This window comes from Canis lupus, chromosome 15 (assembly GCF_003254725.2).
Source record: "Canis lupus dingo isolate Sandy chromosome 15, ASM325472v2, whole genome shotgun sequence".
Classification (NCBI taxonomy): domain Eukaryota; kingdom Metazoa; phylum Chordata; class Mammalia; order Carnivora; family Canidae; genus Canis; species Canis lupus.
In genome coordinates this window covers 18,620,490-18,648,108 of record NC_064257.1, presented here as the reverse complement: position 1 = coordinate 18,648,108, position 27,619 = coordinate 18,620,490, and the positions used below count along the sequence as shown (strand labels likewise).

At 45.3% G+C, this 27,619-nt stretch overlaps 1 protein-coding gene and 1 non-coding gene across 2 annotated transcripts; one reads left to right on the top strand and one right to left on the bottom strand.

Annotated features, from left to right (window-relative positions):
- Positions 1-1,899: 1,899 nt before the first annotated feature.
- Positions 1,900-2,826, bottom strand: LOC112654888 (olfactory receptor 1509). Its single transcript, XM_025439557.2, has one exon. The coding sequence runs from the start codon at positions 2,824-2,826 to the stop codon at positions 1,900-1,902; it is 927 nt and encodes a 308-aa protein (XP_025295342.1).
- Positions 2,827-5,086: 2,260 nt separating this feature from the next.
- LOC125752603 (U6 spliceosomal RNA) lies at positions 5,087-5,193 on the top strand. Its single transcript, XR_007402546.1, has one exon. It is a non-coding gene; the product is annotated as a U6 spliceosomal RNA (small nuclear RNA).
- The last annotated feature ends 22,426 nt before the right edge of the window (positions 5,194-27,619 follow it).

The following is a 27,619-nucleotide window of genomic DNA, read 5'->3' as shown; positions in this document are numbered from 1 at the left end:
ACAAAACATTAAAATAATAAATGAGCAAAATGTTTGAATAGACACAACACAGCACAAAGGATAATAAGCAAATTAAAAGATTCTCAGCATCATCAGTCATTGGGGAAATGAAGAGTACACCACAAATGCACTTAGAATGCCTAAAATTAAATACTGACAATAGCAATTATTGGATGTTAAACTCTTATACTTCTGAGGAGAGTATAAAATCATACAACCACTTTACGGGTGCCCGGCTGGTTCAGTCAGTGGAAAATGAGACTCTTGATCTCGGGGTCATGAGTTTGAGCCCCACAGGGGCAATAAAGTTTGCAAATAAATAAATAAATTGTAAAAAATCATACAATCACTTTGGAACAGCCTTGTAGTCCATTATAAGCTAAACATGCACTTACTATGTGATCCAATAATTCTACTCCTAGATACTTACCCAGGAGAAATGAAGACATGTGGCCAAAATAACCTGTAAGTAAGCACTTATATCTACTTGATTCATAACTGTCAAAAGCTGAAAACACCCAAATGCCCATCAGTAAATGACTGAATAAACGATTGCCGTATACCCATACAATGAGGTATGACTCAACAATAACAAGAAACTACTAATACCCACTAAAGACATAGTTTAATCTCAGCAACAGCAGGCAGAGCAAAAGAAGCAGGCACAGAAAAGTTCATACTGTATGATTCAATGTCCATGAAGCTCTAGGAAAGGTAAATCTAACTCATAGTGACAAAAATCAGACCCTTAGATGCTTGGGTGGAGATAGAGGGATTGTCTGGGAAGGGACTGAAGAACTTTCAGGGGTGCTGTAAATGTTCTATATCTTGACTGGAGAGATGTATATGTTATGTGGATGTATATATACCTTTGTCAAAATCTCTCCACCCATCCAATTAAAATGCATGCATTTTATGTAATTAAATTTTACCTCAATAAATTTTATTTTAAAACATGTATTTTATACATTTTCACCTTGATTTTATTAAAGTACTATGAAAAATACAAAACAAATCCAGGAATAATGAATCACTTTCAAAGTCACAGCTTAATTCAATATAAATCAGTGATGGCTTAAATAAACACCTTGAAAATCTATTTGAAAGCAAGATTGAAACCACTATAATTTATAAAACAGAAGTGCAATATATAGCTTCCCAGAGGCAATAACTCACAGAATCCACAAATCAAGAAAATATGTTCTCTCACAACTGTACCTGTTCCTAAAACTGAGTCCATGCCCCAAACTGTGTTCTTTTCCTAGTGAAACCAGAGCCTTCTTAAAAGTTTTCCAGATTCTTTTTACTTTATGTTCCACCATGATCTTTTTCTTTATATGAAGTAATAGTTAATAAGTCTTTGTTTTTTTTTTAAGATTTTGTTTATTCATTTGAGATAGAGAGAGAGGGAGAGTGAGCATGAACAGGGGGTGGGCAGGCAGAGGGAGGAGAAGCAGGCTCCCCGCGGAGCAGGGAGACCAACCTGGGGCTCCATCCCGGGACCCCAGGATCATGACCCAAACCAAAGGCAGGTGCATAATGGACTGCACCACCCCATCAGTCCCTCTCTGTAATACAGAAGTCTGCCCTGCTCCGGGCCATCTTATCTTTTTTTTTTTTTAATTTTTATTTATTTATGATAGTCACAGAGAGAGAGAGAGAGAGAGAGAGGCAGAGACACAGGCAGAGGGAGAAGCAGGCTCCATGCACCGAGAGCCCGATGTGGGATTCGATCCTGGGTCTCCAGGATCGCGCCCTGGGCCAAAGGCGGGCACTAACCCGCTGCGCCACCCAGGGATCCCCCATCTTATCTTTTGATTTTAGTTTTTGCTCTCACTGTCTCATTAAAGATTCGGCCCTAATTACATTTACAATTCCAAGTCCATCACGTACCTGACTTTATGAGAAAACCTGTTTCTGTCTGAGATGCTTTATGGCACTTTTTACCTCCTCATTCCTCAAGGTGTAAATGAGGGGATTTAGCAAAGGGGTGACCACGGTGTAGAAGACAGATACCACCTTGTCGATGGAGAAGCTGGTGTCTGGCCGAGTGTAGATGAAGATGCATGGTCCAAAGAAGAAGGCGACCACCATGAAGTGGGCTGAGCACGTAGACAGAGCTTTCCGGCGCCCTTCAGCAGACTGTTTTCTAAGAGACACCAGGATGATTGTGTAAGAGGTGACCAAAGCCAGGAAACAGGTGAGGGAGATGGTTCCACTGTTGGAGACAATGAGCACTCCCGTGAGGTAGGTGTCCGTGCAGGCCAGCTTGATGACGGGGGGCACATCGCAGAAGTAGCTATCGATAACGTTGGGGCCGCAGTAGGGCAAACGAATGGTCAGGAGGGTCTGCACCAGAGAGTGAACGGTACCCCCCCACCAGAGGGCGAGGACGAGCTGCACACACACCCGGATGCTCATCACGTTGGGGTAGCGCAGCGGGGCACAGATGGCCACGTAGCGGTCGTAAGCCATGACGGTCAGCAGAAGGATCTCAGCACAAGCGAACAGGTGTAGGAAGAAGAGCTGCGCAATGCAGTCATCAAAGGAAATAGTCTTTCTCTCCCTAAGCAGGCCCTCCAGCATCTTGGGCACAGTGACCGAGGAGTGGCAGGTGTCAATGAAGGACAGGTTGCTCAGGAAGAAGTACATGGGGGTATGGAGGCGCCGGGTAAGGGCCGTGGTCACTATGATGAGAGTGTTCCCCAGAAGGGTGAGCACATAAGCCAGGGAGAATGCCACAAAAAGTAGCGTCCCCAGCGCCCAGTTATCTGTGAGCCCCAAGAAGACAAACTCAGTCACTCTTGTTTGATTCGGAGCCTCCATCCAGCGAGTTTCCAAAGGACCTTGGGGGAGGACAAAACCATGAAAGCCAGTTTAGGGCTACAGCTGACTGAAGTAGCTCCACATCCCCATGTGAACTGCTTACGTATAACCAGGGCACACAGAATAGAAGGCCGACCTAGGGGCGACTGTCACAAAGGCCCGTCACCACCGGAGCCGTCCCAAGCCCGCGCACACCGCCTGCTGCCCGACGGCCGGCCTAGGCCTTAGGTGGCCCGCGGCCGAGGCCCAGGAGTCGCCGAGAACCAGGAGCTGCCAAAGCTCCCGGCCGCCGGCCAGCTGCTCCCCCAGGTCCAGTCTAATCCGCACATGACCCCACACTGGCCTCCCAAACGACGACTCCAGCTGAGATCCTTCGCCTCTCCACTCCCAACCAAGTCAAGTGTGCGCCCCAAGCCCGCCAGGGCCGCGGGCCTTGTCTCCCCAGTCTGGAATCCCCTCCCCCGGGGGCCACCCTCCTCAGGCCCCAGGCACCCTGCTGCGGTGGGCCAGCCCCCCTGTAAGGACGGGCTGCTGACACGGCCACATCCCCTCGCCTCGCTTTCCTACCTGTTTCGTGGTGTCGACCTGAGAAAGAAAATTAGACATGTCTTTCTGTTTTCCATGAAATTGAAATGTTCCTCAAAAGCGGTCACTACAGGGGCATCTGGGTGGCTCAGGTGGTTAAGCAGCCGATGCCGGATTTCACCTCAAATCACGACCTCAGGGTCCTAAGGTCATGCCCTGTACCAGGCTTTGCAATCATGAGGCCTCAGCTTGAAGAGTCTCCCCCTGACCCCCCACCTGCATATGCGTGCATGCCAGCGCACTTGCTCTCAATAAATAAATAAATCTTAAAAAAGAAAAGAAATTTGGGGTACCTGGGTGGCTCAGTAGGTTCAGCGTCTGCCTTGGGCTCTGATCATGATCCTGCGGCCCTGGGATCAAGCCCCACGTCAGGCTCCCTACTTAGTGGGGAGTTTGCTTCCCCCTCTGCCTCTCTCCCCTGTTCATGATTGCCCTTTCTTTCTTTCTTTCTTTCTTTCTCTCTCTCTCTCTCTCAAATAAATAAATAAAATATTTTTAAAAGAAATTTAATTTTTAGGGCAGCCCCCGTGACTCTGCAGTTTAGCACTGCCTTCAGCCTGGGGTGTGATCCTGGAGACCCGGGACCGAGTCCCACGTCGGGCTCCCTGTGTGAAGCCTGCTCTCCCTCTGCCTGTCTCTGCCTCTCTCTCTGTGTGTCTGTCATGAATAAATAAATAAACTCCTTAAAAAAACATTTTAAAAAATTTAATTTTTAAAATTCTGTAATAGGATTTGTCCTCTAGGAGATATTATTTATAAATATTCAAGCTATTTTGTCCCAATTTTCTTTTTTTTTAAGATTTATTTATTTGTTTAAGAGAGAGAAAAAAAAAACATGAGTGGGAGGAGAGGCAGAGGGACAAGCAGAAGGAAAGAGAAGATGCGAGGCTCAATCTTAGGACCCTGAGATCATGATCAGAGCCCAAGTCCAGAGTCACTTGCTTAACCACCTGAGGCACCTAGGTGCCCCTGCCCCTAATTTTCTATACTGATTCATTAGCCTAAAACTGTAACAGAATTTAGGAAATAATTACCACAACCACAAAAAAATATTTATATTATTGATCCAACTATTTCACTTGTAGGAGTCTCCTAAGCAACCAAACTATCAAAAAGCTAAATGCAAGAAGATATTAATTACAGCATTATTTAAAACAACAGTTATAGGATTTATTTTGAAGCTTGAATAAATATACATATATATTTTAAGATTTTATTTATTCACTCATGAGAGACACAGAGAGAGAGGCAAGACACAGGCAGAGGGAGAAGCAGGCTCCATGCAGGGAGCCCGATGTGGGACTTGATCCTGAGCCTCCAGGATCACGTCCTGGGCTGAAGGCGGCGCTAAACCGCTGAGCCACCCAGGGATCCCCTGAAGCTTGAATGAATATAGTGGAAATCGAATAGAATTACACACAGCCATTAGGAACAGTAATAATAAAGGACTGCCGATATGAAAAAAATTATTGAAATGTTATGAAGAATAAAATGAGATAAAAATTTTTGTGCAAAAAAAAAAATTTTGTGCATTCTCAACATTTTAAAATATATTCAGTGCCATATAAAATATCAAAATGCAAAAGGTAGACTAGAAGAAAATATTGCAACATATATGACCAAAAAAGGATAATAGTCCTATTACTGAAAGGGCTCTTCAAATATGACAAGGAAGGTGCTCGCTTCGGCAGCACATATACTAAAATTGGAATGATCCAGAGAAGATTGGCATGGCCCCTGTGCAAGGATGACATGTAAAGTCATAAGGCATTCCATATTTTAAAAAATATATGACAAGAAAGGACAAATAATCAAATAAGGGCAAAAAGTGTGAAAGGGCAAGTCACGGAAAAAGAAATAAAAATGACAAATAAGTATGAATAAAAAGATTCTCAACTTCAATAGTGGGTTAAACAAAATTTTTTTGTCTCATTGGATTGGAAAAGATATAAAAAACTGAGCCTTCGGGACACCTGGGGGGCTCAGCAGTGGAGCATTAATCTGCCTTCAGCTCAGGGCATGATCCTGGAGCCCCAGGATCGAGTCCCACATTGGGCTCCCTGCATGGAGCCTGCTTCTCCCTCTGCCTGTGTCTCGGCGTCTCTTAGAAATATATATATATATATAATATAGAAATATATTATATATATATATATATATCTTTTTTTAAAAAAAAGGCCTTTTGGGGAAATAATCTAGCAGCACCTATCAAAATCCTAAATGGTCCTCCCTCTAACCAAGGGGCCCGCTTCTAGGGCTGTATTTCTAGAAATAAAGGAATCCATAATTAAGGATAAATGTTTATTGAAGCATTTTTAGCAAAACTAGGAATGAGAAATAAATTGTTTATTTTTTCTTTAAGATTTTATTTATTTATTCATGAGAGACAGACAGACAGAGAGAGAGAGGCAGAGACACAGGCAGAGGGAGAAGCAGGCTCCATGCAGGGAGCCCAACGTGGGACTCGATCCCAGGTCTCCAGGATCAGGCCCTGGGCTGAAGGTGGCGCTAAACCGCTGAGCCACCCGGGCTGCCCTAAATTGTTTATTAATAGAGAAATAAGTAAATACATTTTAGTACAGCCACAATTTGGAATATTATGTAGCCATGAGCAAGCACGAGCTGCGTGTGTGCATACGCCGCGCTGTCCAGGTGGCTGCACGTTAGAACCACCTGCAGGGCTGGCTGTGGATTCTGCTGCCCAGGGCTCACCCAGGACAATGAACTCAGATCTTTGGGGGTCGGACCCAGTAGTACTCTTAAAGCTCCCAGGCGTTTCCGACACATAGCCAAGATGGCAAACTATTAACTTCAAGGAATCTCAACCACATTTTGTTAAGTGAAAAGAGTACATTAGGAGATCTATATATAACATAGTGACGATAGGAACCAGGAAGGGAGGGCGGAAGGGAGGGAGGGGAAAGAAGGAGCAAAGGAAGGAACAGAAGGAGAGCATCAAGAGAGAGGGGTGCCCGTGTACATGTGTTCAAACACACATCTACATATTCATGAAGTCTGTGTGTATGTATTTATTCCTAAAAGGATAGATAATAGGTGTGGAACAATACACACTTATTTTAACATCGGTTACTTGTGGAAGTATAAAATTGAAAGGAATCGTAGATTTTATTAATGTTTACATGATACTCTGTGATTGTTTAAGTTTGTATAATCACAGGTTACTTTGTTTAAAAAAAACAAAGTATTAAAATTTTGCATATCAGAAAAAAAGGAAAGGAAATGAAAATGCCGACTTCACGGGGTTATACTTTTCCTTCTCCACGTCTGAGACTGTCCAGCCTGCGAGGTGTCTTCTAGGGCAGGTGGTAAATAAACGGGGAGGACCTGTGCGGCCAGCTCGGGGCAGGAGGCGCCGGGAGCCCGGCCCGCTCCGCTAGCAGGAGGGCGGGCGTCGCTCGCTTGGGGAATTCAAGGCACCGTGACCTTTGGCCTTCACCTCCCTAGGTCTCAGTTTTCCCAGCTATGAAATGGGAGCTAGGCGCATCTCTTCCACGTGATTAGGTGTAGTAAACACCCAGGTCTCCCGTGGAAAAGACTGAGAAGCAGGGGGATGGGATGAATGTCTGGGTGTTAAGGGTCCGGTGGCACAGAAGAGCATCATTAAAAGTTGCAGCTCTATGCACGTTTTACTGTAGAAGAATCTAATGAGAAGCACTGAATCTTGGGATTGGCTGAAATCCGTCCCCAGGGTAAGTCCCTGGATGCCCTTCGGCTGTTTCCAGGGGCAACAGATGGCAGCTGCTACCTTCCCAGCACCAAGGAATCGACACTGGGCTGCGGAAAAGAGTTTTTGCTCTGGTTCTAAAGAGAGAGGTTGGTGCAGGGCCTGGCACACGGTACCCCTTGATCCTGGGGCTGTGGGTTGGAGACCCACATCGGGTGTAGAGAGGACTTGCGGGTCCATTCCTCTCACTGAGAACTAAGGATCTCTGTGAGAAAATGTCCCAGAAACTCCCCAAGAGAGAAAAAGACCACAAAGGAGTCGATGAGAGACAGTGAGGCGTTTCTGGTCCAATCAACAATATTCAACGAGGGCGCCGGCAGGCTCTGTGCCCGGGGAACAGTGCTCCCCCAGGCCTTGCCATGGCTTCTCACGGTTCTCACGTGTAAGGTCTTCTGTCACATATTGCCCAGTGTGAAGGCCCCCTGACGCCCACACCTAAGAGGACATCCCCCCTTTACACGACACCCCAGTGAGCACTTACAAATACCTATGAACTCCTGAGCAGCCTATGTCAGTGCTAACCCTCTGCCTTTCCAAACACAAACCCCTTGAAGGCAAGGACTAGACCTGCCGTGCTTGCTCCTGCATACCCAGAGCTCGTGTTCGGGGGTGAATGAGGTCCCCAAACCTAGCTCCCACCGTGGAGCACTGGGATTCAGACCCCCACCCTCCAACACTATGAAGCCCCTCAGCGAAATGCCAGGCAGGCTCTGTCCTAAAGAATTCACAAAAACAAAACCACGTGTGACTAAGACCAGTAAGGATATTAAAAATAAAAATAAATAATAATGATTAACTTTCTCTAAAAAAAAAAAGAAACTAAAAAAATTATTCACCAAGTATGTTGAAAGGAGGACACTTAGCAGTCGCCTGATTTTTTTAAGACTCATCATTCTAGGGGCGCCCGGGTGGCTCAGTGGTTGAGCACCTGCCTTCAGCTCAGGTCATGATCCTAGAGGCCTGAGATCGAGTCCCACATTGGCCTCCCTGCATGGAGCCTGCTTCTCCCTCTGCCGCTCTCTCTCTCTCTCTCTCTCTGTCTCTTGTAAATAAATAAACAATTTCTTTAAAATAAAAAGAAAGTTTTACTCTTCATAGTACATTATGATACCATCTACCTCTTTGCCAACCGAAACAGGTGGAGAAAGAAAGCTTCTCTGAGGTTCCCAACTTTCTAAGAGCAGGAGGGAGGGTGAGACAGGGGGGAGGGAGAGGGAGAGAGAATCTTAAGCAGACTGCACACCCAGCACAGAGCCTGAGGTGGGGCTTGATCTCACAACCTGAGATCAAGATGAGCTGAGATCAGATGCTCAACCAACACGGGTGCCCCCCGGAGGTTTTTAAAGGTAGGGGCTCCAGGTAGAAGCAAATGGCATCCTCCTCTCTGCATCCCGGGAAAGCACCGGGAGCACTTCCCTGTTATCACAGGGATGCAGTGCTGGTGAGTCATAGCTCAGAAGGCGGCCTGCAGCGGGACGCCCCGGAAGCAGCCCTCATGCTGCAGCTGCAGCTCTTCCACTTCTTCTCCAGAACAGCCCAAATCTAATCTGTGTGCTGATTTTCAGAGCACGGGAGAGACAGGCTTTCTCTGTCGCTGACAAGCAAAGACTCAGTGACCATCTGCCAGTAGAAGAGACTCATCCTTTCTCAGAAAGACCGTAGCATAGTCAACGTTCATCCCACAAACACTCATGAGTGCCCAGCAGGCACAGTGCTAGGGACTCAAGCACGGGGACGAGGGGAAGTGATGCTCTTGATCCTCCCCAACCTCCAAACTCCATAATTCTTGGACTTTGTTGAGGACTAGAAAGAAGGAGCAGGTGCTGTGGCAAGATCTAAAAGGTGACAAGTAATAACCCTAGATGCTGAGGAATCTTAGAGGGCGTGTGTATTAGTGGTGCGTTGGAGGAGGCGCCTTTGCAGAGAGCAGCACCTTTAAAAAGTGTGCTGCGTCCTGAGACAGAGGAGAGGTTAAGAGAATTCTCATGAGTTGGAAGGACTACACGCCCATTGCACGTGTCACACAAGTGCTTGATACAGTGTCTTGCCCACACCACGAACACACGTGCATACACGTGTGTGCCCCGCAGGAGGCATGGTGGGCAACGCAGGTACAGAGGTGGAAAGACTCACCTACGTTCTCCAGTTACACAGGGGGCACTTTGCTCACCGTCCTAATGTTCTTTCTTCCACTTCTTCTGGAATCCCTTCTGAAATGAAACAGAAAGCAGAATATTTTAAAACACTGTGATTTGCACGTTGTAACTGGTTTTCTGCCAAAATAGTTTCACCCTTTTAATTTGGTCTCTGGGTTTTTAAAAGTCTCTTCTTCTCTGTAAATTTTGCATTTGTCCTTTTCAATACTTCCGCCTTCTCCCAGCCAAGTAAAGTAGCACTGAACCCGTTCACCCTTCCCTTTTTCATCAGTAACTACCACAGGCACCATTAGAACTATATTTGAACAGGTTCCAAAATCTGTTACTTAAAAGCCATTCATTCACTCAACAAACATTTATCGTAGAAGGAAAATCCTCATTTTTAGTTAATATAAATAAATAGCATACTTTATGAGGCATAAGCAAACACTAACTTTAAGCTTAAAATTTTATATCAAGTGATGCTTGGGTGGCTCAGCGGTTGAGCATCTGCCTTCAGCTCAGGTCATGATCCCGGAGTCCCAGGATCCAGTCCCACATCAGGCTGCTTGGAGCCTGCTTCTCAATCTCTCTCTCTCTCTCTCCATGTCTCTCGTGAATAAATAAATAAAATCTTTAAAAAAAATTTATATCAAGAAAATATAGAAGTGTCTTGGTCATGGTAATCATGTCACAACGTATACATATATCAAACCATCACATTGCCACCTGAGATACATTCAGTCTTTTTTTAAATAGATTTTATTTATTGGAGAGAGAAAGAGAGCAAGCTTAGGCAGGTGGAGCAGCAGAGGCAGAGGAAGAAGCAGCCTTCCTACTGGAGCCCGACATGGGACTCGATCCCAGGATTTGGGGATCATGACCTAAGCCCAAGGCAGACACTTAACTGACTGAGGTACCCAGGTGCCCCTACATTCAATCTTTACTCGTCTGTCAATTCTACCTCAATTAAGATAGGGTTGGGGGGGATCCCTGGGTGGCGCAGCGGTTTAGCGCCTGCCTTTGGCCCAGGGCGCGATCCTGGAGACCCAGGATCGAATCCCACATCGGGCTTCCGGTGCATGGAGCCTGCTTCTCCCTCTGCCTATGTCTCTGCCTCTCTCTCTTTCTCTCTCTGTGACTATCATAAATAAATAAAAATTAAAAAAAAAAAAAAAGATAGGGTTGGGGGAAGAAAATACAAAGCTTTTTGAGAAGCTGTGCCAAGTCAAAGCCTGTTAGTCTTAGGTTCTATTGCTGTCCTGCTGAACTAGTAACCATTCCTATTTTGCAAGATAATATACCTAAAAATTTGGATTCTGGGACACTGGCTGATTCAGTCAGAAGAGCATGTGACTCTTGATCTCAGGGTCCTGAGTTCAAGCCCCACCTTGGGTGTGGAGCCAAGTCAATCAGTCAATCAATCAATCAATCAGTACTAACTAATCTTAAAAACATTTGGATCCTGTTCTTTTTTACCCCTTTAACCAACTGATCTATCATAATTCAGGGTACACTTATACAGGTCACTTGATTTTATTTTCATTATCTGGAAAGTAGGTAATAACCTGATCTCTTTACTTCCTGTGATTGTTAATATTACGTGTCAACATGGCTAGGCCGCAGTGCCTAGTTGTGTGGTCAAATACACGTCTAGATATTGTTGGGAAGATGTTTTTCAGATGTGATTAACATTTAAATCCATAGACTTTAGGTAGATTATCTTCCTAATATGGGTGGGCCTCTGGCAGCCTGGGTGGCTCAGCAGTTTAGCACGGCTTTCAGCCCAGGATGTGATCCTGGAGACCCGGGATCGAGTCCCACGTCGGGCTCCCTGCATGGAGCCTGCTTCTCCCTCTGCCTGTGTCTCTGCCTCTGTGTGTGTGTGTGTGTGTGTCTCAGAAATAAATAAATAAAATCTTTTTTAAAAAAATAATAAAAATATGGGCCTCATGCAATCAGTGGAAAGCCTTCAAAGAAAAGACTGAGGCCCCCAGCATAAAGAATTCTGCTTCCAGACTCAGGACCTCAAGACTGACTCCTGCCAGCTTCCAGCCTGCTGGCCTGCTCGGCAGACTTCAGTTTTGCCGGCCCCCCACCTCATGAGCCAATTCCTTAAAGTAAATCTCTCTCTCTCTCTCTTCCCCTCTTTCCCCGTCTCTCATTCTTTCTTTCTCTTTCTCTCTTTCTGTATGCGCAACTTATTTTGATGATAGAAAGATAGATGAGGGATCCCTGGGTGGCTCAGTGGTTTAGCACCTGCCTTTGGCCCAAGGCATGATCCTGGAGTCCTGGGATCGAGTCCCACGTTGGGCTCCTTGCATGGAGCCTGCTTCTCCTTCTACTTCTCCCTCTGCCTGTGTCTCTGCCTCTCTGTGTATCTCATGAATAGATAAGTAAAAAATCTTTAAAAAAAAAAGAAAAGAAAGATAGATGATAGATAGATAGGCAGAAAGATAGATATCTTATTGGTTATGTTTCTCTGTAGAACCGTGACTAACACAGTTACCTCTCTTGCAATTGTCTTAAAGATGGAAATGTGATTTAGGTTTAGGAAAGATTAGGCATATAAGAAGACTGTTGTTCACTTATCACTCCCAGGAGATAAACCTCTCCTGAAGATCTTATTATATTCTCTCCCTCCCTCAACATCTACCTTAAATAAGCAACAATAGTCATTATCACCTTATAAAGGTGAGGCAGAAAGAGGACAGGAAAACTCAGTGTCATCAAACTGAATCAATCAACGAACAAACTCTGTTAAACTCTCTCTATTAAAGGCCAAAGCAATTTTCTTCAGTGTATAATCAGTAAACATTCATTCATAGACTCATCCTGCTTATTTAAAATAGATTTTCCACTGACATCAAACACTTACCACCTACTCCTATATCTCCTTGTGATTCAGTTGTCCTCTTATGCTCTGTTACAGAAGCTCAGGATGGAAAATCCTAGAGCACAAAATTTGACACAGGGTGAACTTCAGGCTTGAAAGCTTTGGGATCTTTATCTGTCCAACACAGAATTTTGAAGTGATCATTGGATGACTATAATTGAACTTGCCATCAAGGAATACTCATGGGTACTATTATGAGTTTTCCATTTCAATGAATTTCTTGTTATTAGTCTCATTCATGGACAATAAACCAGTAGCCTCCAAATATGGAAGAGTTCCAAGTCTTTGGCAATTAGCATGACATCAGTTTGTTTAGCCACTGTACTAACCACTTCAATGTACACCAGAGATTCAAGGTCCACTGACAAATGGAACCTCACCCATGAATCCTAAATAAATTAGTATCAATCCATGGGCTCCCAAAATACCCAATATGCAGCAGGGAACTCACTTAGTTTCCAGAAATATCTGATTCAACATTTCCTCATTTGTCTTTTTTATTGCCTGTAAAGGTCCAAAGCAAAAAATTATAATCCACTCTTTATAGATTGTCCATACAAGATAACCTCTTTATATAAGACAAACATATCAAGATGTTTAAAACCAGTTGGTTTTTCAATCTCCAAAAAAGAGTTTTGACTATCTAAGGCAAAACAATAATTCTGCATTGTGGAATTTAGAACATGCTGAAATAAAACATATGAAATAATAACAAAAAGACTGGGAGAAAGAAAATGGAAGTTGAAAGATTCTTCTTTCATACAGGCAGTGACATAATATTATTTGATGATATACTGTATTTAAGATGTATTCTCTAAACAGTTGACTAATAGCTAAAATCAAGTGTTTGAGCTAATAAGGTAATAGTAAAGATGAAATAAAATATTTTTAAATCTCAGTGAATCCAGATGATAAAAAAATGAGAATAGAAAACAAATAGAAAAATAGTTGATTTAAACCAAACCCCATCAATAATCATATAATGTATTTGGCCTATCTTGTATCCAGAATATATAAAGAACTCTTACAACTCAATAATAAAAAGACAAATAGCCCAACTTAAGAATAGGCAAAGGATTTTTTTTTAAGATTTTATTTATTTATTCATGAGAGACACAGAGACACAGGCAGAGGGAGAAGCAGGCTCCCTGCAGGGGAGCCCGATCTGGGACTTGATCCCGATGTGGGACTTGATCCCGGGACTCCAGGATCACGCCCTGGGTTGAAGGCAGGCACTAAACTGCTGAGCCACCTAGGGATCTCCTAGGCAAAGGATTTAAATTGACATATTTTTCAAAGAAGACAGGAAAATTCATGAATTCGTGAATAAATATCTTTATTTATGATATTCAAACTCAAGTTTCTTTTCTTTCTTTTTTTTTAATATTTTATTTATTCATGAGAGACACAGAGAGAGAGGCAGAGACATAGACAGAGGGATAAGCAGGCTCCTGAAGGGACTCTGCTACAGGACTCGATCCCAGGACCCCAGGATCATGACCTGAGCAGAAGGCAGATGCTCAACCACTGAGCCACCCAGGTGCCCCAAAAATAAATTTTTATTTTTATTTTATTTTTTTTTTCAAAAATAAATTTTTAAAAAAAGATTCTTTTTCCTCTCCCTCTGCCTCTCTCTTCACTCATTCTCTCTCTCTCTCTCTCTCTCAAAGAAAAAAGAAAGCATACGTCCACACTAAAATTTGTACATATTCATCACAGCATTATTCACACTATCCAAAAAGTGGAAACAACCAAAATGTCTATCTTTAAAAAAATATTTTATTTATTCATGAGAGACACAGAGAGAAAGAGAGAGAGAGAGAGTGAGAGAGAGAGAGAGAGAGGCAGAGACACAGGCAGAGGGAGAAGCAGGCTCCCTGCAGGGAGCCCGATGCGGGACTCTCCATCCAGAGATTCCAGGATCACGCCCTGGGCTGAAGGCGGCGCTAAACCACTGAGCCACCCGGGCTGCCTACCAAAATGTCTATTAATTGACAAATGGTTAAACAAAATTGGTATGTCCATGAAGTGGAATATTGTTCAGTAATAAAAAGGAATGAGGAATTGATACATGATGCGTGTATCCACCTTTGCAGTGAAGGAGATGAAGAGACTGTGGAGTCTGGTGATGGTGAGGAGAAAAGGATATGAGGCAGCCAATGTCACCGGCCCTGGTGGACATTCACCCATCATCGCCAAACAGTAATCCTACAGCAGACTCCAGCCATGACTGGTGCTGCACACAGGCAGGGGTCCTCCACACAGTTACCAGATTCACTAGAACAGAGAGAATAAAAAAAATAAAATAAAATAAAACAAGGGATGGGAGACTGCTCCTGAAGGCCAAGTGCTTCTGGTGAGACCTGAGGCCATGGGTCTCACCTTATTCCACGCGTAGACCCCACAGGCCTTGACCAGACTATTCTAACTCTCTGGTGCAGGAAGTACTGGAGGATGCTGACAACCAGGGTACAGGAGAGCAAGGTAGACCGGTGTGGCAGGCCATGGCTCAGGGTCGCAGACCATAACTCTTCAGGGGCTCTCTTCACCAAAGACGGCACAGTGTGGACAGCAATGAAGAGGAGATGAGATCCGAGGTCAGCAGCCACCTCAATGTCTGTATCACCACATCGATGACCTCTGCAGAGGCCCAGAAAACCCTACACCATAACATGGCCAAGAGACAAAAGCCGTCCATCCACCAGCTGAAAATTCATCTGCTCTTGAGGTCGAGCAAGGTGGGGCTGAATAAAGGGCAGCTAACCTCCGCCATCATCCAGTTTAGTCATCCAACCAGAAGAAATGCATATGAAATTTCAGTAAGAAGGAATTAATAAAATATCAGAGCTGATGACCTTAAGTGCTTGCTTTTTGCCTATTGACTAGTAACTAGAACTATCTGCATTTTCTGCGCAGCTTGGGATTTTTTCATATTTTTACCTAAAAACCTATCTTTTGGGTAATGATAAACAGGAGTGTGTTTGGTTTTTTTTATGCCTGGTTTTTCTCAATACATCTTTACAGAGTTTTATTTTTTTTAAAGATTTTACTTATTTATTCAAAGACACAGAGAGAGGGGCAGAGACACAGACAGGGAGAAGCAGGCTCCATGCAGGGAGCCCGATGTGGCACTCGATCCCAGGTCTCCAGTATCACACCCCAGGCTGCAGGCCGCGCCAAACCGCTGCACCACCGGGGCTGCCCGAGTTTTAAATTGTTTCTTACCTAGCCAAGTTGACATTTTTAGGCATCTCATTTTTTTTAAAGATTTATTTTTATTTTATTTATGATAGAGAGAGAGGGAGAGAGAGAGAGAGAGGCAGAGACACAGGCAGAGGGAGAAGCAGGCTCCATGCAGGGAGCCCAACGCGGGACCCGATCCCAGGACTCCAGGATCGCGCCCTGGGCCAAAGGCAGGCGCTGAACCGCTGAGCCACCCCAGGATCCCTGGCATCTCATTTTTAATCTGTAACAAAAAATTTTAATTTGATTTTTTTAAGTCAACCATAATATTGTGATTTATACTAAGAAATGCAGATTTGGTCTCATCCCCTTTTCTGGCACAGAGCTCCAAAAACCCCAGGAATTTCCAAAGTGATGAGAATGATAAAGGTGTCTTTTTTTGTGTTATAAAGATGGCTTTGAAAACACCTAAGGATCGACCTTATAATTAAAGGTTTGGAACATTTAGTTCCACTCCTTGATGCCCCCTGCTCCCCGCCAGAGGGGAGAGGGGCTGGAGGTTGAATTAATTGCCAATGACCAAAGATTTAATCCATCATGCGTATGTAGTGAAGCCTCCATAAAAATCCAAATGGACAAGGTTCAGAGAGCTTCTCAGTTGTTGAACCTGTAAAGATTTGGGGAGAATGGCACACTCCGAGGGACACGGATGCTCTGTACCCTTTCTCTACACTCTGCCCAATGAATCTCTTACGTCTGGCTATTTCTGAGTTATATCCTTTTGCAATAAACCCATAAGCTAGTAAGTAGACTGATCTGATGAGTCCTGTGAGCCACGTTTCCAAATTAATCAAACCTAAGGAGGGGGTCATGGGAACCTCTGATTGATAGCGAGCCAGAATTACCTGGACTCAGAATTGGCATCCGAATTGTAGGGCAGTGTTGTGGGACTGAGCCTTCAACCTGTGGAATCTAAAAGTCTCCAAGCAGATAGTGTGGTAGTGTCAGGAGAGTCTAGCTGCAGTCTGAGAACTGCTTGATGACGTGTCAAAAACCCATAGACATCACAAGTGATATCAGAATCATTATCAACAAACTGCAAGCACTGGTCTAAAAACAGTCTTAAATAGGGACACCTGAGTGGCTCAGTGGTTGAGCATCTGCCTTCCCCCAGGGCGTGATCCTGGAGACTCGGGATCGAGTCCCACGTTGGGCTTCCTGCATGGAGCCTGCTTCTCCCTCTGCCTGGGTCTCTGTGTGTCTCTCAGGAATAAATAAATAAAATCTTTTTTTAAAAAGTTCTTAAATAATGAATCTTTTTTAAAGATTCTATTTATTTATTTTAGAGAGTGCAAGCAGGGGAGGGGCAGAGGGGGAAAATCTTCAACCAGACACCCCGCTGAGCACAGAGCCCGACTCAGGTTAGATCCCTAGACCCATGCGATCATAACCTGAGCCCAAACCAGGAGTTGGACGCTCAACCAACTGAGCCACCCAGGTGCCCCCTAAATAATTAAATTTTTAAAAAGCTCCCTCTCTCTCTCTCTCTCCCCCTGGCCCTTTCTTTCCCCAGATTTCTCTCTACCATGTCGTAAAGACACTATGGAGGGAGCCCTGTGATGAGGTAATGCAGCCTCTTCCCAGCAGCTATATAATTGAGCTATGCTCGATGTGCATCCTCCCTTCTGGTCAAACCTTTAGATGATTACATCTATCTAAAACTTCATGACAGATCCTGAGCCAACACCACCCAGCAAAGCTGCTCTCCTCATCCACAGAAACTAGGAGACAATAAATATTTGTTAGCCAAATAAATGGTTCGCCACCATGTTTGGAATAAATTATTATGCAATAATAGATAACTAATACAGTGGTAGATACACCATTTCTTCACTCTCCGGGCAGTACCTAGTATGATGTACACTTGGGTGGTTTCCTTCCCCCTCCGTCTCACCTTCCCACTCTCCAACTGATGTTCCCTGGGATTACGTCTCAAGTAACAACTTGTAGTCAAACGCATGCCTCAGGGAACCCCTTTTGGGTTCCATACATATACGTATGTATATCACAGAGAGAAGAAAATCTATGTATGCTCAGACTTTGAGTAAGGGAATACAGTGGAGAGAGAGTATTTTAATTCTTCCCACCTTTTTTTATTCCTAAAGATTTTTAGACAGTTATAGTTATTTATATATTCAATTATGTACCTTGCTCTTCTCGATTAATTACAATACCATTAGCAACTCAGACCTTTTATACGGTCTACGAATGTCCTTTATTGACTGTGTGGCAGATAGAATTTCAAAGAATGGTTCTAAGATTCCATGCTTTAATCCCCCAAACTTTGAATATGATGAAATATCTCTCCGATTATTGTGTTGTCACACACAATCCCTGTGTCACTCTGATCTTAAAAAGGAGAGAGGTATCTGGCGAGGTCTAACCTAATCACAGGAGACCTCACAGGCACGGGCTTTGTCTGGTGGCAGAGGAAGTAGGAAGAAGGTCAAGCCAGAAGATTCCAGGGCTCAGAAGGACTTGAAGAGCTATCGCCGTGAGAAGGAACACAGGGGACGTGAAGGAGCCGGAGATGCCCTCGGTGAGCAAACAGCAAGGAAACTCAGTCCCACGGGTGCAAAGAACAGAATCCTGGCAAAAACAGAAACAAAGGGAGGACGACTCTGAGCTCCAGATGAGAATTCATCCAGCCAACACCGTGACTTTGGTCTTGTGATCACCTCAGCATAGGACCAGCTGAACCTGCCAAAACCTGTGACCTACACAACTATAAGCAAATGCGTGGGTACTGGGGGAATTTGTCATACGGTACAAGCTAACACAGTTTTAAAATATTCCCTCCAGACACCTGCACCCCGATGTTTCTAGCAGCAATGTCCACAAGAGCCACACTGTGGAAGGAGCCTTGGTGTCCATCGAAAGATGAATGGATAAAGAAGCTGTGGTCTCTGTATACAGTGGGGTGTTCCTCAGCCATTAGAAACAACAAATCCCACCATTTGCTTCGATGTGGATGGACCTGGAGGATATGATGCTGGGTGAAGTAAGTCAATCGGAGAAAGACAAACATTATATGGTCTCATTCATTTGGGGAATATAAAAAATAGTGAAAGGGAATAAAGGGGAAAGGAGAGAAAATGAGTGGGAAATATCAGAAAGGGAGACAGACCATGAGAGACTCCTAACTCTGGGAAACGAACAAGAGGTAGTGGAAGGGGAGGTGGGCGGGGGGTGGGGGTGAATGGGTGACGGGCACTGAGGGGGGCACTTGATGGGATGAGCACTGGGTGTTATTCTATAAGTTGGCACATTGAACACCAATAAAAGATAAATTTATTAAAAAATAAAAAAATAAAAAATAAATAAAATATTCCCTCCAGGATCCCTGGGGGGCTCAGCGGTTGAGCGTCTGCCTTTGGCTCAGGGCGCGACCCTGGGGTCCTAGGATCCAGTCCTACCTCGGGCTCCCTGCAGGGAGCCTGCTTGTATCTCTGCCTCTCTCTGTGTGTCTCATGAATAAACAAATAAAATCTTTTTTTTAAATAATAAAATAAAATAAAATATTCCCTCCATCATTACTTACTTAAGATCATTGTGTGTATTTTGCCCTCCTGAATAATGCTGCTGTTTCCAAAGCCCCTCGACCTCATTTCTGGCCCTTCTTTATTTTTTAGATTATTTATTTATTATTTATTTATTACGAGAGAGAGAGAGAGAGAGAGAGAGAGCAGGGAGGGGGAGTCACAAGCAGACTCCACGCAGGGTACAGACCCGACAGGGAGCTCCATCCCCCAGGCCCCAGGTCACAACCTGAGCCAAAATCAAGAGTCCGATCCTTAACTGATGATGCCACTCGGGCACCCCGGGTCTGCCTTTCTTTAAGTGAGAGCTCAAAAGTGGAATTATGGGGCCCCTGAGTGGCTCAGTCGGTTAAACATCTGTCTTCAGCTCAGGTCATGATCCCGGGGTCCTCGGATCAAGCTCTGCACTCTGCGCAGTGGGGAGCCTGCTTCTCCTTCTCCCTCTGCTGCTCTCTCTGCTTGTGCATGTGCGCTCGCTCCCTCTCTCTCTCTCTGTCAAATAAATAAATAAAATCTTTAAAGAAAAAAAAAGATTTGAAGACAATATAGGGGAAATTACAAAGCAGGAAAGGAAAAATCTTAAAATCAGCCACAGATTTTCACAGTTCTTGTGTATATGTGTGCAGATGGTTACAGTTCTTAACGCCTTGAATTGCAGCAGGTTGCTGATGCTCACCTTTCCCCCCATCTTCTATGGGTGATTACGTCCCTGCTCCCAAGTCACAAGTCCTGCACCTCATTTCTACCCTTCCTTGTAAGCTCCTAAAACATGGACATCCTTACAAAATTAATCAGAATACCTTACACTTCATTTTGAAGAATTTGGATTTGGATTTCTGAAGTTCAGAGTCTCCCTAAAAAGAACGAGTGTCAACGCAGTGGTCCGTCCTGCCCCAAGATCCTAGCCCCCAAACAGACGGCGTCTTGCACTGTGCACCCCGAGATCCAAACCGCTGTCGGGACTGCAGCTGTCCCCCAACCAGAGGACAGAGAAGGGCGGCCAGCCGGTCCCAGAGCCCTGCCGCATGACACCGAGCGACAGTTCCAGACCAGGAGCGGAGTAGCTAATGCGCCCGGCCGCTTGCTGCCAGGCTCGCTCCGGTTCCCTGTTCCGAGGCTGCAGGCAGGTGTGCCCGACAGACCCTGGACTCACAGTCGGGCTCCAGGTGCTATGGTCCAGCCCAGGTGCTATGGTCCTTCTCGTCTTACAGGTGAGGACACAAAGTCGAGGCGAGAGAAGGCTACTCGCTCGAGGCCACCGAGCGGGACAGGTGGGCTCGGATGCAGGCCCCCGCGGGCCAGGCCGGCAGGAGCCCCCGCAGCAAAGGCAGCTTCTCAGCCCAGCGGCCTCCGGATGAGGATGCAGGTGTCTCGGCCACCGCCGCTGGCAGGCAGGGCCTGTTGCCTGCAGCTCCACCAGGACCAGGCCGCTGGGTGCAGCAGGGCGACCAGGCCAGGAGGAGCATCTGGGCCAGCACCCAGGGCACCCGGCCAGACGGCAGCAGAGGGGCCCCGCGGGTGCCAGGGGGACAGTCCCAGGCGCTCACCACCCCGCCAGCAGAGCCTGCCCATGGCGCCCTCGGGAGCCTCATCATTGCTTTTTTAAAGATCTCATTTATTCATTCATGAGACAGAGAGAGAGAGAGAGAAGCAGAGACCCAGGCAGAGGGAGAAGCAGGCTCCACGCAGGGAACCCGACGGGGGACTTGATCCTGTGACCCCGGAGTCACGCCCTGGGCCAGAGGCAGAGGCCCGACCACTGAGCCCCCCCGGGTGCCCTCAAACTGGACACGTTTAAAAGGATGTGAATTATGGCACGTGGAAAAAGAAAGAATAAAAGCAAGTGATGAGAATGTCAACCTTTCCCTACACATCCCTGTATTGTTCACGTGTAATTTTTATGTAATAAAGCGAGAACTTGAAAGACATGAAAGGAAAGAAAGAACAGAGGAAGACTAGGACGAAAGGAGGGAGAGAAGGAAGGAAATGAGGGCTGGAAGGAAGAAGCTCTAGTTCAAGCTATTTCCCAATCGTCACAAAAGAAAGCGATCTCTTCTGACACAGTTTCCCCCACACCAAGGGTCGCGCCTCAGGAGCCTCCTGCTTTAATTATTCCCGTTCACTCCGAGTAGCTGACACAGTACTTGATTTTAATAAAGAGAATGCTGTCATCTTGAGGCCAGAGACAGCACTGCAACTTCTCTCTCTCTCTCTCTCTCTCTCTCTCTCTCTCTCTCTCACACACACACACACACACACTAAACATTTTCTTCTTTAATAATTTAGAATGAAAAAGAGTCTTAGAAATCGTCCAGCCTCTGTCCAGCCTCATTCTTTCACAGTGGAGGCTCCTGAAGCTTATATCCCACCTCCAGGCTTCATTTCTTCCCTTTTAGCCAATTCTTCACTTATATTCCACTCCAGGCTTTAATTCTTCACTTTTACTCACATGAACATTGACTTTTGTAAAATGAATACATAAATGCGCAGTTACCCGCACCGGCATGTGCCGTCTATCCCTGCACACGCATGTGAGAGTCAATCTGATATCAAATCAACTCCTGGTGGGCACTTGGGTGGCAGCCAACTCTTGGCTTTGGCTCAGGTCATGACCTCAGAGATCAAGGCCTGTGTTCCCCTCTCTCGTCTCCCTCCCCCTATATCTCCTCCCCAATGTGCTCTCTCTCTTTCTCTCTCTCTCAAATAAGCAAATAAAATCTTTTTTAGAAAAATCAACTCCAGGTAACTTCGATCTGAGGTTCCTTGTGGAAAGCACGGCTTTTCTGTCTGGCCACAGCACTCAGTAGGTGGCGATTTCTCTCCTTCACTTCACTTCACCTGAGAGCTCCAGGTCCCCGCGCTGTGCTTACGGAGGACGCAGCGGGCAAAACTCACTCCTGTCGGGGAGCTTCCGTTCTAGGGAAGGAAGACAAATAACACACAAATAAGCAAATAAATGTAGCATGTCAGATGTGCTACTGAGAAAAATGCAACAGGAAGGGGTGGGGGGGCCACGAGAGAGCTCACTGCTCAGACAGTATCTCAACAGAAACCAGAAGGGATCACAGGAGCTCCCGATGGATATTTGGGGAGCAGGGGGTCAACTGAGACTTCATGAGACCCCAAAGAAATTGGAGTCCCCCAAACTCGACCCACAAGCTGATTGCGGCAGCTGGCTTTCCAGAGGCCTCTTAGAAGCCTTTCCTGCTCTCTCTCAATAACGCAATGAGGACTTGGGGAGGGAGGCTCTCCTTAGGGAAGCTCCCTGGGGCAGGATTCCCCTGAGATCGAGTGCTCCCCGGATCTCCTAACAGCCTGGGTCTGGGCTTTGTTTTCTTTTTAATTAAAGCCACAGAGGCAATCGCTGATGAAGGCCAGGGCAAAATAGGACTCGAGGGATAGAGGTGACAGTCACCAAAGAGCCCTGGAAGGCGGGTGCTCTCAGGACTCTGCACTTATCTGCGGGCGGAACTCCTGAAAGGTTTCTAGAGCCTTCCAGGCATCGCAGAGCCCGGTACCGGTACCGCAGGCTAGACTGAGCCCGGAGGCCACCTGTCGGTGCGCCCAAGCCTTCTGGGGTGGCAAGGACAGCCATCCTCCTCCACGACTCAGCAGCTCTGCCCATGTGCGTCCACGTACGTGGGAAACAGTCCGAAAGCTAGCTGCACTCAAAACATTTCCTGCATCTCATCCAGATGTTTATTTCATCAGTCTCTTCACCTTCGTCCCTAACTTTTTCCTAAACAGCTAGAATTGAGTTCCTTCTTGCCAAACTTATGGAGTTTCTTCTTTTTTTTTTTTTTTAAGATTGTATTTATTTATTCATGAGAGACACAGAGAAAGGGAGAGAGGCAGAGACCCAGGCCGAGGGAGGAGCAGGCTCCACGCAGGGAGCCCGACAGGGGCCTCGATCCCAGGACCCGGGGTCACGCCCTGGGCCAAGGCAGGTGTCAAACCGCTGGCCCCCCCCCCCCCCCCCCGGGCAATCCAAGGAATTTCTTTTCTGCGTTGAGACTCAGAAGAACCTCAATGCTGTTTTCTTTTCATTTTCTCTTCTTTCAGGCAGTGACCCAGTGCACAGCTGGGAGAGCCACCGTCACAGAGATCAGGAGGAAGGCCCTGCGGCGGTGGCGCCAACACAGCCGGATTTGTGTCCTTGCTTCTCTTCAGCGCGGGGACACAACGCAGCTGTCCTGAAGCCCGCTCGTCGGCTCGCCTTTTAATATCTTCGGTGGAACAAGAAGCCGTCTAGTCCTTGAGAGAAGATAAAGCATGTCGAGGCCACGCCAGCTCTCTGCGATTCCCCTCCGCTGCTCCAGCTTTTCCAGAACGTCTAACTGTGAATGAAAATAAAGGGAGAGGAATCTTCTTTCCAGAAACACATTTGGGTGGGGCCTTGCCTTGAGGACAGAGGCCCTTGGATCCTAATGATGTCTAGCACGGCACCACCAGGCCTGTGCTCCTCGTGAGCAGGATTTTCATGTCTGTGGGCTTGCGGCCCAAATCCCAAAGTATGCAATAGAAACCCAAAGCTAGGGATCCCTGGGTGGCTCAGCAGTTTGGCACCTGGGTATGATCCTGGGCACCTGGAATCGAGTCCCACATCGGGCTCCCTGCATGGAGCCTACTTCTCCCTCTGCCTGTGTCTCTGTCCCGTGAATAAATAAATAAAATCTTAAAAAAAAAGAAAGAAACCCAAAGCTAGCTGGATAGATGCCTGCCCCTGTCTGAGCTGCTCTAAGCAGAAAGGCACCGCAAAAGGCGCGCTCCCACTGAACTGGCCCGGTAGGGGGCTGCAGGTAGATCCAGAAAGCAGCTCCCCCAGGATCCCACGGCCCACAGACGTCTTGGCCCCATCTGCCCTTATCTTCTCGATGCAGTTCTTTCCCCCCATCTCCAGAGCCTCTCCCTGGAGTTTTCAGGACAATGTGGTGTTTATTCCCTAATGCCGTGGCCCTTATATCCAGATGTTTTGTATATCGAATTTTAACCTTATGCTATTTTTATGTGTTTTTATATCTAAATTCCAACCATTTTACAACATGATTTTAGCAGCATCAAATAGTCTAACATGGGGGAGATTTTAAAACACTTTGGTTATCTAATTGGCCAGGGGAGATACACTAGAATTGTGTTGAAGCGTTTGCAAATTTTTCAGTCTGCCCTTTCCCTGACTTTAAATAACTGAAGTTTCCACAGCTGAGAACAGGAGCACACCTAAAACAAAAGCTGATACGGGGTGAAGAGTGGGAGGGTGACCTGGATGGACACAGTTTTCCTCTCTCCTGTCAAGAAATCCGATTCTTCAGCAAACATACTTCCTATGTCTCAAAAATTCCACCCTCTGGAGACCTGCTCTGGAACCTGTCTGTGCCGCAGACTGGCCTCCTCCTGAACACCGCACGCCGAGTCAGACCACCAACCTCTGCGTCGTCAGCCTGGAAAAGTAACCCGCTTTCAAACTCACCAGCTGTAACCCACCTCGGCCTCCTGGTCCCACCAAGCAGGGCAGGCACCCCGAAACCGGAGAGCAAAAGATTACAGTAGGGCACCTGGGAAAAGTGGGCTCTGATTTCTGCACAACAAACAAGAAAAATCAGGCTGGCAAGGCAGATGAATTAGAGAGAATTATTCACTGTACATACATATGCATTATAGAAATCCTTTAAATAATTCCCCCAGTGCTATGGTCCTGTCTAATTTGATGTACACAATTTTATTTTCACAAAAAAAATCTCAGGATTATATCGTCTGCCTAAGTGGTAGCACACTAATATTATACGTCTGTATTGACAACAAAATTACTCTGGCTCATAATTAGTGTTCTATGCATAATCCTAATCCCAACTATTTATATCTCTTCCGTATATTCTAGCCAAAGAAACAAAAACTGGTCTTCCCATCTATTTTCAAATAAATCAAGGTGTCCTCCTAAAATTCAGGCAGTAAAAATCTGGTATTTCTTTCTTTGTGGGCAGAGGGCATGCTTACTATTTTCTGTGGTCCCTAAAGAGCCAGGTATATGAAGTATTATTATTGCCATTTGTAGCTCTTATATTTTAATATATGAATTTAAGTGGCTTCACTTTTTAAGATTTATTAATTTATTTTAAAGAGAGCACTCACATAGAGGTGGGGGAAGGGGAGGTGGGCGGGGGTGGGGGTGACTGGGTGACGGGCACTGGTGGGGCACTTGATGGGATGAGCACTGGCTGTTATTCTATATGTTGGCAAATTGAACACCAATAAAAAATAAATTTACAAAAAAAAGAGAGAGAGAGAGAGAGCACTTACACACGTGAACAGTGGGGAGGGGCAGAAGGAAAGGGAGAGAGAATCTTAAGTAGACTCCCCACTGAGCACAGAGGCCAACACAGGGCTAAGTCTTGTGATCCTGAAATCATGAACTGAGCTGAAATCAGGAGGCCCACGCTTACCAAACTAAGCCACCCAGGCGCCCCTGACTTTAAAAAAAAAAAAAAAAACTGAGATAAAATCTCACAGGAAAATTTTCTAATGGAGATTAAAGGGTTAAACATATTAATACGGGCAGCCCAGGTGGCTCAGCGGTTTAGCTCAGGGTGTGATCCTGGAGCTCCAGGATCGAGTCCCGTGTCAGGCTCCCTGCATGGAGCCTGCTTCTCCCTCTGCCTCTCTCTCTCTCTCTCTCTCTCTGTGTGTGTCTCTCATGAATAAATAAATAAAAATATTTTTAAAATAAAATTTAAAAATTAAAAAATAAACATTAATACATGTCATTTATAATTAAACTGTTACTATTTTAATTGCTCTCTGAAAATAGTCACTTAAATTACAAAGATACTATGGGGGGTTTTTTGTTTTTTTAAGATTTTATTTATTTATTTATTCATGAGAGACACAGAGAGAAAGAGACAGAGACACAGGTAGAGGGAGAAGCAGGCTCCTTGCAGGGAGCCCAAGGCAGGACTCGATCCCAGGACCCTGGGGTCACACCCAGAGCTGAAGGCAGGTGCTTAACCACTGAGCCACCCAGGTGTCCCCATTTTTATTTATTTTTTAAGTAGCACAGGGCTTGAACCCATAACCCTGAGTTCCAGACCTGAGCTGAGATCAAGAGTCAGACACTTAACCAACTAAGCCACCCAGTGCCTCTGAATATGGATTTCAAACATCTTTTGAGACCCTGCTTTCACATCTTTGGGGTATATCCTCAGAAGAGGAGTTACTGGACGATGTGGTAATTCCATTTTCAATTTTTCGAGGATCTGCCATACTGTTTTCCACTGTGGCTGCGCCACTTTACGTTCCTACCAAGAGTGAACAAGGATTTCCTTTTCTCCACATTATCACCGACACTTATCGTTTTCTGGTTCTTTGATAGTGACCATCCTACTGGGTCTGAATTGGAACCTCATTACAGTTTAGTTTGCATTTCTGAATGACAGGTGATGCTGAGCATCTTCATGTGTCTGTTGACCATTTGTAGATCTTCTTTACTGAAGTGTCCATTCCAGTCCTTTGCCCGTTTTTGAATAGAGTCGTCATTTTTTTGTTGTTGAGTTTTAGGAGTTATGGATACTGTTTATCAGGTATATAATCTGCAAATATTTTCTCTCTTTCTATAGATTGCCTTTTTATTCTGTTAACAGTGTTTTTTAATGCACAAAACATTTTTAATTTCCATGAAGCCAAACTTGTCTGTGTTTTCTTTTGTTACCTGCTGCGCCTTTGGTGCCATATCCAAGAAATGATTGCCAAATGCAAAATTCTAAAGTTTTTGTCCTAAGTTTTCTCCTAAGAGTTTTATTGGTTTAGGTCTTACAATTAGGTTTTTGATACATTTTGAGTTCATTTATGTATATATTGTTAGGTAAGGATCCAACTTCATTTTTTTATATGTGGATGTCCAGTTTTCCCAGCACCAGTTATTGAAAAGACTGTCCTTTTCCCCCAGTGAATGGTCTCAGTATCCTTGTCAAATATGTGAATTGGGGGATCCCTGGGTGGCGCAGCGGTTTAGCGCCTGCCTTTGGCCCAGGGCGCGATCCTGGAGACCCAGGATCGAATCCCACGTCGGGCTCCCGGTGCATGGAGCCTGCTTCTCCCTCTGCCTGTGTCTCTGCCTCTCTCTCTCTCTGTGACTATCATAAGTAAATAAATAAAAAATAAAAAAAAAAAAGAATTAAAAAAAAAAAATGTGAATTGGGAGCACCTGAATGGCTCAGTCAGTTGAGCCTCAAACTCTTGGTTTCAGCTCAGGTCATGATCTCAGGATGCTGGGATCGGCCCTCATTGGGCTGAGTCAGCTTGGGAATTTTCTCCCTCTCCTTCTACCTCTCCCTCTCCCCACTCTCTATCTCTCTCAAATAAATAAATAAATCTTTTAAAAAAAAATCCATGGGACTATATCTTCAAGGGTTTATTTCTGGGATCTTTAGTCTAGTTCATTGGTCTATGTGTCTGTCCTTAGGCCAGTATCACAGTTTTGATTACTGTAGCATCGTAGTAAGTTTTAAAATCAGAAAATATGAGTCTTCCAGTTCATTCTTTTTTTTTTTTTTTTTTTGTCGGAGTGCTGACCACAGTGATTCCATCTTTTTCATGCTTGCTTGTTGACCTCTCAGGAGGCCTGGAAGTTAATGCATAGCCTGGCCGGAATGCAGGAAGG

Bases quoted from the DNA above. Each gene is read 5' to 3' on its own strand.
- LOC112654888 (XM_025439557.2), bottom strand. From the start codon at position 2,826: ATGGAGGCTCCGAATCAAACAAGAGTGACTGAGTTTGTCTTCTTGGGG.